This window comes from Falco rusticolus, chromosome 8, assembly GCF_015220075.1.
Source record: "Falco rusticolus isolate bFalRus1 chromosome 8, bFalRus1.pri, whole genome shotgun sequence".
In the NCBI taxonomy this organism is placed as follows: Eukaryota; Metazoa; Chordata; class Aves; order Falconiformes; family Falconidae; genus Falco; species Falco rusticolus.
Window position 1 is genome coordinate 44,818,095 of NC_051194.1, and position 15,612 is coordinate 44,833,706.

The window sequence follows — 15,612 nt, forward strand, 5'->3', positions numbered from 1 at the left end:
GCGGCTGTCCAGCGGCGGCCGAGCCGCGCCCGTCGCCGCGGTTCCTCCCGGCTCGGCGCCGCCGCCGCCCGGCGGGGACCCCACTGTGTGCGGCCGAGCCCTGTCAAGTGAGGGGCGCGGCAGACAGGGTGGGGCCGCGGGGTGGCCCGTGCCGGGGCTCGGCCCTCAGTAGCTGGGAGAGGGTGGGGTCGGGCACTGGGGCTGTTCGGCGGCGCTGCTGCCTTCGCTGGGGCCTCGGGGCGTGCAGGGTCCCGTCAGGGTGAGGAGCGTTCTGCCGGGCTCCCGCTGGGGTTGGGGTGGGGAGCTTGGTCCCGGCGCACCCGGTTGGCACCGCGCCCCGCTGAAGGTGGGGCGGGCGCCGCTCTCCTCGGGGGTGGCGCCGTCTGAGCCGCTCGGCGGGCCCGGCTCGGCGTTAGAAAGGCGGGTGGGGGGCAGGAATCCGTGGTGTGGTGACAGCGCACCCTCCCAGCGCTGTTTTAAAGCGGCACGGGAATGCCACTTGAAACTGCTGACAGTAAATTTATTTATTGGCACTTAAATGTTTGCAGACAACATGGAGGAATGCATACACTTACCCTGATATATGTACTTTTAAGTATATTGGGGTAGATGTATGAGGCTTACATCATTTTGCATCCTTTCTTGTGCTTAGAAGCAAATGCTTCCAGGTTTTCTTAATTTTGAATTAGTGAACAGCTATATTACTGATGCTTGCTGTAGCATCTTTGTTATCAAGCTTAGTGTAAAAGTATTACAGATCCGTCATCTGTTGTGGAACCACTGCTGTGCTTTCTTTACTGACTTAGATTTGCTTAAAAACACTTCTTTTCACACAGCCCATTTATGCAGTTTTTCATACCTGTGTTCTAAATATTTGTTAAGTTCTGAAGTGTGGGGTTTTTTTCACCTTTTGTTTGTTGTTGACCTTCTTGTCTGTATTTAGTTATGTAGCGAAACTTTGTGTAGAATTTTCACCTTTAAAAGATCCACCATTTTCTTAGTACACAAAACATTTGGAGGGGTGGAAGATAATGCATATACTTTAGAGTTTTTCTGACCGTCGTGCTTGTATTTACTTTGCCTTGCAATTTATAGTAATCCCACTAAATCTTTTAATAAATCTGTATTTTGAATCCTGCAACTCTATGTGGAAGGATATATAGCTTACATGCTTCTAAGTTATAGCGTGCCAATGTTTAAGCTGTTGAAGTGAAAAGTTAAGGTAGTGTCGGTACTTTTCTTGCTGTTTTCAGTCTCATAGTTAGCTCTGTAGCTGTACCGAATCCTGTGGTAAGATCAGATGACACAGTTTTTGGTGCCTAATGTTTATTTCAAAGCAGTTCCTTTGGTGTCAGAACTACCTTAGGAATGGAGGCTGTCACCATATCATAGTTCTGTTTTAAATCAGTCCCTTTAATATTGAAAATGTGTTAAGTGAAATGTGGACATAGAAATGTGATTTTTCTTTTTCTAAATTATTACTTTAAGACTTTTCAGAGTTCTGTTGTTTGTAAGTTAGGGTAGTTCCTTTAGTAGCTTCTTTAAAAGAAAGCTGCTATCTTTTTTTTTTTTTTTTTTAAAAAGGGGAAAATCCCCAAACCAAACAGTGGTATCTTTTCTGTTGATCAGTATTTCAGCCATGTCTGACAAAAGTGAACTGAAGGCAGAGTTGGAGCGCAAGAAGCAACGCTTGGCTCAAATCAGAGAGGAGAAGAAAAGAAAGGAGGAAGAAAGAAAGAAAAAAGAAGTAAGAAATAATTTTCTCTTAGAAATTTGACTACATGTGTAACTTGCTGAAAATTTAAGGGTAGGTTCTCTTAATCATTTGCTACATGTTATTCAGGGAGTTGTCTGTTTAATGATCAGTTGCTGATGCAAACATAGCACTTTTCTGGTAAGAGCAAACACCTACTGTTTTCTTTATAATTACCCATCTGGTGAGTTAGACTTCTAATTTTTCTTTTAAATCCTATGCTTGCATTAAGTTTGGATTTCTAAAACTAGTGTGTGCATGGGACATCATTAATCAAATCACTGTAAGGTATTACATAAAAGCTCTGCTTAATGAGTTGTGATGTTATTTAGAGAGCTCATTTCTGAAGTGCAGTTCGGAGGATATCCATATGAATTGTCAGACTGTCAGTATTGTTATTGTACAAACAACTTGCTACACTCTTCTGGTCTTTGATTCATCTTTAGTCTGATTTTTGAAATCAAAGCAACACTCAAGGTGTATACGCTACTTGTGTGTCAGACTTCGTTAAGTCTCTTTGCTGAAGTATGTGACAGTCAAGTGTTTTTCCTGAATGCAGATTATACCTCATAAAAGAAACTTCTGCTGGAATGTGTGGTATTTTGGGGTACTTTTTCAAGACTTCTCTGTGGTTTGGTTATCTTGTAGGTGTTCAAAATTAGCGTGTGACTGAAGACTGGGCAGCTGCCAGCTATACGATTCAGACAAAAAGGAGAGGGAAATATTTTAAATTATGAGCCTGTAGGAATGTATCACCTGTATCAGAGATTCCACATATGATACAACAGCTTATCAGTTGAGAACTTGCTCTAAAATTTCAAAATTCCTTTTGTAAAAGGAATTGTGCGATAGATTAGAAGCACAATGTGCAGTCACGTGAGGAGCAGTTAGTCCTTAATCATGGCATAGGGATGGAATAGCTTGGTCTGGATTTTGATGCTTCTGTTAAAGACTTGTATTTGTACCATCAATTTATATTTATAAAAATATTCACTTGCCAATGACTGAGTTGTGAACACCTTAGGCTATGAATTATACTTCTGTAAATGAATGAGCAGTAAAATTAGAAGGGGAAGATAGGGAGTGTTCAAGCATGTTTTACATGTAGAGCTTGTGTTATTTCTGGTTTTGAAGATGAGGATTTTTTTTTTTTTGCATGAAATCTAGGAGGTAATAGCACAACTTAAAGAAAACTACTTAAATGCTCTGTAAACTTGAAGTTACTGCAGAGTTATTTTTTTAAGACTTCCTTTTTTTTTGAAAACCTGAGGTTCAAAAGAAAGCTTTCGCACCAAACAGCATGTTGATGTTTTTGTTTTAAAAAATAACTTAAAGTGCACACATGGGCAATCATTGCTTTACATCTTACACATATTTTCTTAATTGCTACACAGTTGAGTATGTGCTCTGTCTAGCAAGTGTCCTAATACTTTCTTGACCAGAAGGGTGTGTCTTACTGTCATTCTAACTCTAGAGTGTTTTCTCTGACAGTTATTGTCACTTCAAAATTGGAACAATAAAATACTTTTATACACAGATACATAATATGTGTTTTTAAGTCCTTGCATTTTACAGTGCTTAGCATTAGTGTAAAAAAGGTATTCTTGATCTTACGAAGTGGCAGTCATTTTGGCAAATGAGAAGACAATTTTTGCATGTTTATGTCTTTTAAAGACCGTACCAAAGCTACAAAATTTTGTGATTCTTGTCTGCTGATTGCTTTATCTACAGAAAGGACCATCAGAATTACTACAGTCAAATATCTAACTTGTATGATGATAGGTTTCAGTAGCATAAAAAAACCCCTATGAGATCTCAAAAAAAAAAGAAAAGAAACTGTTTTGAATACCTGTTGAATGCTGTAACTTGAGTATGGAATTATTTTTAGACTGATCAGAAGAAAGAAGTTCTTCCTGTGCAAGAAGAATCTGATCTTGAAAAGAAGAGAAGAGAAGCTGAGGCATTACTTCAGAGCATGGGGTTGACACCCGAGTCTCCTGTTGGTAGGATTGTTAATCCTAGTTTGGGAGTTTTTTTGTTTGGGTTTGGTTTTTTTTTTGTGGGCATGGTTTTGGATTTCTTGGAATATTTTTTTTGGGGGGGTGGTTGGTCAGTTTGGTTTTTTTTTTTAGGACTGTGGTATTTATATAGCTAGCATGAAAATTCTCTGGCCAGTATTTTGTGATGTGTACATGGTTTTGTACTGTTTCGGTTTGGGTTTTGTACTGTTTTCTCCTGCATGGTCTCTTTTAAATGTCAAGTGATGTGCTTCAGTACACGTTACTAAAGTGTAATTACATTCACTTCTGTCAAAGATAGGTTTTAAACTTAGTGGATTATTTAGAATATTTTAGTTAAAATGTATTTTTTCTTTTTTCTCCTGTTTTCCCTGCACATTATTCTTCTTTATTTTATTCCTTTCTCTTTTTCATAATGCCAGATTTTAATTCCGACATTTTTGTGCAGTTGGTTTGTTTCCTGTGTCTTTTACACCCTAATTTTCCTTATCTCAAATACCTGGCTGACTTTGATGGAATAATAGCAAAGCTAAGAATAAAATTTAACTATCAAGAATGATGATTAATGCCATTCTTGGATGGGTTAGCGTATTGGTTGTTGCTTTTTGCCTTTACCTAGCCACATCTTTCTGGAAGATGAAAGTGAAGAGTGGTAATTCAACTCTGCTTTTTGTCTCTAGCTCTGAAATCAAAGGGGTTTAAAACTTATTTTTCAGTTTGACTCAGTGTTGAAGGTCAATTGCAACTGGTTTGCAAATAAAATAATTTATGTATATGCTAATCTGTGATTCTGTCTTCATAATTGCTTTTGCATAGTCCTCAAGTGTTCAAAAGTGAATGTGGAATAAACAGCATTATAGCTGTTCCCATTCCAACAGCCACAGCAGTCATTTTTAGTAATTTGAACTGTTCGCACAGACTAGAGACTGCATTTGGGTTATTTTGGCACTAGTGCACAGCACTTAAAGTTACCAGGTCTCATCTAGTAGAAACTTTGTTTGGCAGACTAATAGTTGAACACTTTCTTGTGTGAGGTTTTACTAAGGCAGCTGATGAGACTTGCTGAAATGCGTATGGTGGTGGTTGTTGATTATTTTTTTTAAAAAATCTGTGACAGAGAATCTGAAAACTACAGTATAGACAGTCTTTAAAGCAAGTAATTGATAGACTTTGAGTAGCTGTTTGTTGAAAGCTCTTTGAGGTGCTGACACTGAGTCACACCCCTGCAAGTGTTGTTTAATTCTATTAGGCATCTATTTAACCACACCATTCGACGTACACAGATTCACAGGGAATTAATTCTGTTCCTTTTCAAGATACCTAGATCTAATCTGTATCCTAAATCGAGCTAAAATGCCCTACTCACAGTTCTGTGCCTGAGGCACAGGCTGGCTCTGCTGACTGGGTACTGGCAAACTGTGATACTACAGTGATCTTATTCCTGAACTGAAGCTCGCTCACAGCTGACCAGCTTGGTGTGCAGATAGATTGAGCTCGCATTGTCGGTATAGTGGATAGTTTGAGATTAGATTAATTCACAGAAAATCGTACTAAAAATCCCTAAGGCAATTCCTGTAAACTGCCAGAGAGAGGTAGCCCTTATGGGAGAAGGGACCTTACCGATGCGAGTACACTTTTGATACCTACCATACTCGTTATATAAGAAGCCATACGTTAGTGAACCGAAATGACTTCCAGGAAGGTATTATAGTTTCATTCTGTGCTGGGGCTGGTGGAAATTCGCATGGTCTTTTCGTAAGACTCCTGGTCTTTTCCACCTCGCTAATGGGAAGACTCTGTTGAAGGCAGTTTGTCCCACAAGAGGGCGTTGTAGCATCAAACCGGAGCTCCTGGGGTCCCTTGGCCGGCTGGCTGCTCGCTGGAGCTGCCCGACTTCTCAACAGCAGCAACGCGTTTCTCGCGTCACCTATTCGGTTAAGAAAGGGTGACGTTAAAATCTCATCTTTTCTGATAACGCATAAAAATAATGTAGGAATAAAGGCCTATGGACATTTCCTTTAGTATAGATTATTCAGTAGATAATAATGATAAGCTGAAGAATACATATATGTGCTCTTATATATACACCCATATTTAAATAAAATATAAAATCTATGTGTGTGCATGTATGAATTTGAGATATAACTCTAGATCTATATGAAAATCTCTTCCTGTGGGAGGAATGAATTTTTATTAAATTGAAGAATTCACTGTGATTTTTGTAAATTTAGGGTGGAATTTTTGGCAGCCAGAGCCATGTCTGTTTTGGGACTGGATGGGAACATTCTTCAGAATTTACAGTATACTTGTGATTGTGGGAATTCTGTAGGAACATTGCAGCTCTAAATTCAGAACTTTTCCTTGTCTGACCCCTGACAGAGTAGATACCAATTTATATTTGTAACTTGTGTTCGATTGACTTAAGGATTGCTAAGGAATGAATGTGTTCTATGAATGTTTTATGTATTGCTTGTAATAATATTATAAGGGCCTTCAAAACCCCCCTGATTCTTAAGCATAAACCTAAGTTTCATTAAATAATTAGTTTAACCATTTTGAAAAAGGAAAGTTGAAAGAAATACTGAAATAACTTCGTGTGTGTATCAGATTGCATGATACCATTCACTATTATGTATCAGTTCCAAGAAGCATGTTGCTCTTTGATTGCAGTCGTCATCTACATGTTGAAAATGAACTGACTTCAAAGGAATACAACAGTACTAGACTGTTTGTCTAGTAAAATGAAAGAAAACATGAAAATCCCCCAGAACCCAACACTAGAAACTTTGTTGTACTATGCAGGGTTTATATTGATTTGATTCCAGCTAGAACAAAAATAACAGTATGCTGTATGACAAAGCCACTTTTTTGGTCCATGCTTTGGTGTTTATATATTTTGAAACAAAAATGCCTGTTAAATACATTCAGTGTCTAATTTTTAAGAAAAACTGATGTCAAAGCTACATTAACCACTGTCTTCCTTTTAAGTTTAAGCAACATGATTTAGTGGAAATTACCCTTTGAAAATGGATGCCATCGTTTGTCAGAAGTTCAGTTTAAAAATATATTTTCAATTCATTTTTCTTAAACGTCTTTCCCTCCATGTCTTTTTTTTTTTTTTTTTTTTTTTTACACTCTAGATGCATAAATGCCAAACAATTGCATGGAAGTCCAGCATGATTTGTTAACATTGTCTTTTCCCCTCTCTTTCTACTGTTCATTTTCATCCATGTATTTTTTGTTTGCCATTGCTTTTTTTTAATACTTCATGTTAAATTCATTTGAAAACATCCTAAGCTGTGCAACCTCTGCGAGTAGTAACAGCGGATACCTGTCTGTTTCACTATTTAGTCCCTCCTCCTACCTCTCCATCTTCCAAATCTGTGAGTACACCAAGTGAGGCTGGAAGCCAGGACTCTGGTGATGGCGCCGTTGGATCTAGGTATGTCACTTTCCTTGTCATAATCCTTTGCTTAATACTTGTATTCTGAATAATTAAGCTTTAGAAGAAATCAAGGTAATTACTTAATTATAATAATATGAAGTTACAGTGTTACTTAATCTGTGAACAGTGATTGTTTTACAGAAGTATTTTACTTTAAAATTCAAAATGCAACTACGCTTCCTAATTTGAAATTGCCAACATGAACGTAGAGTTGTTTAAACTTGCAAATTTAAAATAAAATTATTCTGAATGTCTTGTGGTAATGTTCTTGTAAGCATGAATGTCTCAGGACAATAGAAAACTGGAAAAATCCAACTTTGGCGCTCTTCCTAGCCTCTTCTAAAGGAGGGTGTGTACGGATGATAGGCTATCTCCTTTTCCCCCCTCTATATAGTTGGCCTAAGAGAAGATACTGTCTACAAACTGCATTGCTTGTAATTTTATGCTTTTCGTTACTTAGAACAGTATTTCTCATTATTTCACTCAGCCTCTTTCATTTGGCCATGTTGGTACAGCCACAGGTTGTTGGGGTTGTTTTTTCAGTTCTAGTACTTGCCACATCTATTTTGTCTTTTTTGTGTGTGCATGGCAGTTGGAGAAATGCTGCTTTAAAAAGAGTCAGATAAATATTTCTGTTAAACTAGGAATTCCAAATGGCAATATATGGGTGATAGGTGGGAAACACTACTTCCAAAGGGTATTTCTGCCATTTCCCATGTACAGTCTGCAAATAAGAGCAGTATTTGCATATCAATATTGGTAACGTACATTTTCTTGGCAAATTAAGTTCACGCAGCTACAATTTACTGAGTATGCATTATGGATGAAGTTTAGTTAGAGCACAGTAACTAAAGCAGTTATCAGTACTTTTGTGCTTACATGAGTAGTTTTGGAGAAAGAGTGTATACTTGCACCTCTCTGAAACATCTTTTAAAAAGACTGTAGTAATGTCTTGTATGCATGTGGATTACGCATGCATAACTATATAGAACCTTAATCTGAAAATAAATCAGTGACTTAATGACCTGACCAAAGGTTGCAAGGTACCTATTTCTAAGTAGCAACCATTAAGTTAAAACAGAGAAGACATCAGGCAATGAACCCAAACTTTCTTTTTCTTTCTTTTTTTTTAACAGTGCCCTATCTTGTGCATAGCTTATTCATTACACAATGGAAGTTCACCTGTCATGTTAATAAAGAACCAATGTAATTGTTTGTTAACTGAGTAACAAGCAAGCTTTATGTTATTTTAAATCTGTGGTTATTGCTTATTAAATTGTTATCATATGTCTAGAAGAAAAAGCAGGAAATTATTTGTTGATGACTTTTTAAAAAATAATTTATTTCCATTCATATATAATTTAAATTTAATATGAAACTATGTCTGTAGGCCACATATCTGTAATTGAAAGTCGTGTTGCATATGGAATTTATCTGCCTCAGGTGTACTGTGCTCTCCGATTGTATGTTCCTAGGACACAGTAACATAATGTTCTATGCATACACTTTCTTAGGAAGCCTTGAGAAAACTGGTATCCTAAGCCTCTATAGCTTCCTGTGTCTGTAAACTTTAAAACCACGTCTGTCTCTTGACAATTTCTCAGATGTGGAAGCATAAAAAGATTGTGGTCTTGAACATGTGGAGGTGTGAATGTATAGCTAAATTGAAGGCGATAGAGTCACTGTTAGGAGTCTCCCTTGCTTATTTTCCAGCCAGTGGCTAACATTCTCTTCTCCCAGTAGTACAAGTTTGTACAGCATTCCTAATGTACATATATACTTGAACCTGAAAGTTAATGGCAAAAGTTGGACTGTGTGATATCCCCTTAGCATTATACCTGGCATTTCACAGGTGGCTTTAATATAAATGAGATGTTTTAGAAAGCCCAGGTTGTTCCACCAGTATGCTTGATAATCTTAAAACAAACCCTTTCATATTAGCATATTGTTTCAGGTCTTTTTTTTTTTTTTTTTTTTTTTTTTCCCATCTGTGGCTATTTGTTCTCTAGTGATGCTGCAAATATACAGACTGTCTGCTCTGTTAGCTTAGTCTTTTCTCCTCTGTGATGCTGAATCTTGCTGGTAACTTTACTTATTTAGTAATTAGAGCAGTGTTCAAACTGTGTTCCTGCTGTTACTTCCGCCTGTCTTTATTTTCATCAGTACAGATTTTTTGTTCCCAGTTTGATACTGTTCTTTCTTCCTTTTTGTCAGTTAAAGGTATAGATACAAGACTGGAAATTAATACAGTTGATTTTGGTTATGTGGATGCTTCACAGAATTAGTTTAAATACCAAAAATACTTTTTAGAGTTATAGGAAGTTTTAGGAATATGCTTGGATACAGAGAAGTTTGGGCATGCGTAGAAGAATAGGAACTTATATTCATTGAAGCTTGTATATAAATTAATTTAACTTAAGGCATGACAAATAACTGGAAGGCAAAAGGAACAGTATTTTACATCATTTTGGTACACATATAATAGGTACATTTTATCTCAGGATCTTACGTTTATTCTAAAATAACATCTCTGAGAAACATTTAACTGTATATGCTGTACTGCTTGTTGATTTGAACGATTTTTGAAAGGCACACTATCCCTGGTACCACTGAAGCAACTGTTGAAAGTTAAAAGAATGCTTTGAAAGCAGGAAAGCTACCTCAGTAAGAGCTAGGTTTTAAGCAGGCACAAAACTTGGAACCTCTTAAATTTGTAGCCCTTTTCTCCAAGTTTGTCTCAAGTGTATTGAAGAAGTTGAGAAAATGTTTGACAGGTGGTGTGGTAATGATGCAGCATTTGGATCTGTAGATAAGTCATCCTTTGCAGAACAACATGAAGGTAGAGGTGGTGGTGATTTGGGTGTTGCCTTTCTTTTTCTTTTTTTTTAATGGATGATTGAACAACATAGGAGCGATACCCAGCTTGAAGTCTCAGGCACCAAATTAAACTCCAAGCTTAAATTTATTTGGTCAAGAAAAATAGCAGAGACCTAAAGAATAAGTACACTCAAAGTAATTAACTTTATGGTAAAATGCTGTTTTCTGATAAGGAAAAGATATGGAAAGGTTTTAGAGGGTTAGGTGTTGCGCTACTGTTGTGGATGCGATAGCAGTTTGTAGAATGATTTTCTAAATATGAATACAGTGGATTTGTAATTCTTAATTAAACTATAATTAATGATTCTGCTGAAGCATACTTTCTACAAGAACAAGGTAGTGCATGACACATCTGTATTTATGAGCTTTTTTGGCATTGCCTGTACATTTTTGAGATCAATTTTACCTTTAGAAATTCTGCACCTGGTTTATAAGAACATTACCGTGTATGGGATAGAAATGTAAAATTACCTTTTATTGACTTATAGTAAATATTACATATTCCTTATTTTTTTAATGTGTTATAAAGTATGATTTTAAACCAAAAAATAATAGCACCTAAGAACTTCAGAAAAAACATGCATGCTCTTCTGTTAATCCCTCTTACAAGCTTGTGTTAAAATTCTGCCTAAGACTAAATGAAAACTTGTGGGGAAGGGGTGAAGGCTAAAAATCAAAGGAGAGGGAAGATTTATTTCCCCTTCCATATTTCTTGTGATACAGAAGAAACTTGGAATGGATCTTTTCTGTTCATTATTCCACATGACTTTGAAACGTGTTATTAATATGAAGCCCACTATTTCTGAGAGATTTAAATATCTTAAATGGACTTTGCTCTAAATCAGGTGACACTTACAAGCCCAAGGCAGTGCTTAACCCATAATTACTGCAGTGTCACGTCTTGGAAACTCTAGCAGTTCTGTATCCCAGTGGAAATGCATTTTTGCCCTGCTACCAAAAGGCTTATGTGTTGACTCATTTCCTTTACCAATATGACAGTTTCCTCCACGTATTTACTGCTCTGGGCAAGATTGCATTACGTTAACAAATCTGTCTTCATATGACATGAACAAATCTGAACTGATTTTAAAAGGGATTTGAAGTTTTTAATGGTTCTTGTCAGTATTTAAAATATTTTCATTTGCCTCTCATAAAGGTTACATTTGTTTGCAGATCTTCAACTTTCAATCTTTAAAATAGTTTAATTCTTTTCTAATAGCTCTGAATTCTGTGTTTGCTTTTTAACTTTTGTATTTACTGCATGTATTATTGCACTGAATGTTTGCTGAATTTCCCTTAACTGATGTTACATTGCTTTGTTTCTTGTGAACAATGAAATAACTATAAGCTTACTGTAACTCTAGCATTTCATAGTGTGTATTTGCTTCACTAATCTCTGGCCTTTTTTGCTAATGCTGCATGATTGTTCAACCTGGGGTATCAGGACGCTGCATTGGGATACTGATCCATCAGTTCTTCAGCTTCACTCTGATTCCGATCTGGGGTATTGCATAGATTTCTTATATTCCCTCTTTCATGTACTTATGGATAATAAGTATAAGAGCTTATTTTTTCATGAAGACTTCAAGTTGTTGTTAAGAAACTGTTCTGTAAGTAACAGAAATTCACTATCCCTAGACTTAGTGCGGTTTGCTTGCAATAGGAAATTTTACAATGTACATAAGATGCTTATGTCTAGTAACAAAACATACCTATTCATGTTTTTCTTTGAGTGTCTTTGACAAAATATAAACTTTAAAAAGTCATTTATTTAAAATAAAAAGCTTAGATTAACTGTATTTTAAAAGTGATCCCTATCTTTTCTTGTGAATATGCTTATAAAAGCTGTAGCTCATTGTAAGCATGTACTAAAACCCATATCATGCTAAAAGAATTATGATTCAGCCCACCAAAATCTTTCAAAGGGGGTTACTCTTTTTCTTTTGCTTTTATCTTAGGAGTGGGGTGGATAATAAAAAGAAAATTAATTGGTTCATTGTAATATTACTATAGTACATACTTAAATTAGCTCTTTATAGGAAGCTGCAATGGCTGAATTAATGTGTGGTTTTTGGAAGTACATTATACATTGTAGTTTGATACTGGCTATAACTGCGTTTATAGGATCTTCTGTAAGCTAAGGTCAGAAAGCTCAGAGATTTTCAGTATTGTATTCTGGAGTAAAGTGTTATGGATAAATCACTTGACGGTGTGTGGGTTTCAGGTTAGACTTGCAGTTCTGCATTCTCAGTAGTATCTCAGAGGTAGACAAAAAAGGGCAGCAAAGTTAAAAGGGCTAGGACATGCTTTTTCCTGCTGAATAACTAAGCTGTTCTTAAACTTTAAAATCATAGAACTGTGCTTACAAACGAGACTCTCGTGAGCAGATCTGTTCCATTGAAAATAAGGATGTGTCATATATGTAGCAGTACTCTTGTCAACCACAAAGAGAAAACTTGAAAATTATACCTTATAATCCAGATATTTGTATATATATCCACATCTTTCTTTTTGTTGCAAATGTATAAATAGCTGCTGATTTTGGATAATAATGATAACAAAATATGAGTCACAATCACATGACTTCTTCAGAGTAAAGTTTTTACTGGATTTAAATTTGACTAAGAAGTGCTGTGACATGATGACTTGGGTATTGTTCTAGGCAAAATGTGAAGTAATTCATAAAGCTAAGTGCTTTTTCTGACTTGTCTATTAATTTTATTTAGACGCGGACCTGTTAAACTCGGAATGGCCAAAATTACACAAGTTGACTTTCCTCCTCGAGAAATTGTTACATATACAAAGGAGACACAAACACCTGTTATGACTCAGCCAAAAGAAGGTGAATGGTTAACTTCTTACTACCAAAGTTATTTTTCTTTTCTTTTATTATAATAGTGCTGACTGTCTCATTTAGAACCAGCACCTGTGATCTTGAAACTTAATGAGGTAAATGAAAGTTGATATGTGAGGTAATTGAGCTAATTGATATAAATTCTATTATTAAATTCATGTTACTGTGATTCTGCATCTCGTTTAACATTACTCTTATTACTAATACATGGTATTTTCTTACTCCTAGTAAACATTCAGATTAGACATAGAGTTGCTTAATTAGCTGACAACTGATAAAAGTGGGATATATATTGTATTTATGACACTTCAGAATCCACACACAACTTAACTTGAAGGCTGTGTATCCTTACAAAAAACTTAGCAGTTACTCCCCAGCCCTTCTTAAGAATCTGAGGTTTTGTACCTGGAGCTTTTACATTGAGTATAATAGAAGGAACTAATTTCCTTATTAACCTGTGCAGTTTCTGTTCTCAGCAATTGAACCTATGCTTTCTTTCAGTCATGACTTGTTTGCTTTTTGGGAAAGAATTTTTTCCAAAGAAAACAGTTGGTTAATGAATTTGCTTTTTGATGTTGAAACGCTTTAATTTAGCTCCAAATGAAAATACTGATCTTGACCTGTTTGCATTGTACAACAAAATCTCGTAGTTATTTAATAAGACTGACTGAGTATGTGTCTTTGCTAAAAATTTTAGGACTGAATTCTACATTCATAGTTTTGCATTTTCCTGCTCTTTGGTATGTGAACTTTTGGGTGTTTATGCAAGGAAATAAAAACACTTTTTAAAACAAAAAGGGAATACTCAACTGAAAACTTATGCTGGTGTTTCTAGAAACTTCATAATTTCCTGAAAGTGTAATACAAATGATACAGAGTGTGAAGTGTATTACAAATGATGCATCGTTGTTGCTCTAATCTACATCAGTATGCCACTCTTGTCTGAAGTCTTGAAGTCACTTTGGCAAGTTTAATTAGATGCAAAGGACTGTGAATGAGTTCAAATGGGGAGGGAAAAGAAAGGAAGTAAATTGCAATAATTGTGTTGAGAAGTTTCTTCCCTTCTTATCTTTGGATATCCAGTATAAGGGACTTGTGTGTCTTCAGAACACAAACCAGATCTTTCAAACTTCATTATTCAGTGATCCAGAATAACAGAGGATATGCGTTTTCTTTGACTGTTGCTCCCTCCTTCATTTTGTCTATATCCCTGCGCAGACAGGCATTTGGGATTTTCCTGCTTTCATTTCTCCAGTGCCCTTTTCAGCTTTCTGATCCCTCAGGTTTTTTTCCTGCTCTCTGTCAGGTTCATGGAATCTGAAGAGTTAATTTGTAGTTCATGTGCTTAAAGAGTTTTACTTCTACTGCCTGCTGTCAGTGGAAATTGCCTGTGATTGTATGATCTTAGTTTCACGTTCAGGTTTACTATAGTGGAGTTGTAAAGATGGGTCATCTGTATGTATTTCTGCATTTACCAGAAAGCTCTCAATACAGATGTTGTCTCCTGATCTATTCCACCTTAAAAATACTGTTTTCTTGAAGGCCCGTGCCATTTATTTTATATATGTGTACTTCACAGAAGTCACAGATGCTTTTTCATCATTTCAGTGTTGGGGGTCTTTTTAAGGTCTGTTTTAAAGAGTACCTAAACACATTCGTAATTAAGTTCCATGTTCACAGTTTATGGTGACATCTGAAATAGGATGTAGGTGTAAAAAAAAAATTATGCTTCCTTCAAAAAGAAAGGAGTCACTAGGTGGGAGATTTTGATTCTGGGAAGAAAATTTTGAAGTCTTTAAAACAATTGACAAAAGCAATATGCTGAATTTTCACAGAGTGCAATTAGATAAAATTAGAATATAATTTATCTCATTGATTCTTATTCTTACAATCTGAGTTGTGGTTTTAATTTATTTTAGTGAGTATACTGTAAACTAAAGATAATCTTACCAAGTACACTTGAAAGTTGAGCTTGCAACTGAATTTACACATGCAAATAATCTTCAGTAATTCCCTTGTATAGCAACAAGTTGCATCTCAGCTAGGTTAGATCCAGTGTGCCTTTCTTGTAAAATGGACTGAACCTTTCTTAATTATTGTAACTTGACATTTTATAAGGCTGTTGGAGCTGTGCTTTTGAACAAAGGAAAATAGAAGCAGTTTTATTAGATATGCTGTGCAGTCATTCTGCAGGTTTAGGTCCACTTGTGCTGTAGGTTCAATTGTGCTCATTTGGGGGACGGACGCACACCTCATCACAATAAAACACCAAACTAAAAATACAGTTACCTTTGTTCCACTTGTAACCACAAACCATTGTGGCATACATTTATTGTAAGCTGAATTGGGAAACATTCAAACTACAACCAATCTGTCTCATGGAACAGATAGGAGGTAGGAGTAAACTAGTTTTAAACTAAAACAGTTCCTAATTGTCATGGAAACAATTATGGCAACACAGAGTGAGTTACATAGGGGAGATTTCATATCCCCAACTTAAAGTTGGCCTTTGGGGATGCTGATTTTGGATTTGGTGTAACAAACAGTTGAATTTAAATCATGTGTACCTTTTACCTGAACACTCTTGGTTTTAAAATGCAAAGGTCACTTATATCAGAAGTTGATAGAAAAGACTGCATTCAGTAGTTGAGAAATCCAAACCAGG

At 36.2% G+C, this 15,612-nt stretch overlaps 1 protein-coding gene across 5 annotated transcripts in view; it reads left to right on the forward strand.

Moving 5' to 3' along the window:
• Nucleotides 1–15,612, forward strand: part of DYNC1I2 (dynein cytoplasmic 1 intermediate chain 2) — a 30,290-nt gene that overhangs the window by 308 nt on the left and 14,370 nt on the right. For 2 of the 5 annotated variants that reach the window (XM_037398052.1, XM_037398051.1), the window contains exons 2-6: nt 1,630–1,747; nt 3,642–3,756; nt 7,123–7,213; nt 11,538–11,597; nt 12,820–12,935. In XM_037398052.1, the coding sequence (XP_037253949.1) occupies nt 1,640–1,747; nt 3,642–3,756; nt 7,123–7,213; nt 11,538–11,597; nt 12,820–12,935 (490 nt within the window). In that variant the 5' untranslated portion in view covers nt 1,630–1,639. Of the gene's footprint in view, nt 1–2; nt 108–155; nt 260–1,629; nt 1,748–3,641; nt 3,757–7,122; nt 7,214–11,537; nt 11,598–12,819; nt 12,936–15,612 lie in introns of those variants that run through there. The other 3 variants (XM_037398054.1, XM_037398053.1, XM_037398055.1) reach the window with 3 other exon arrangements.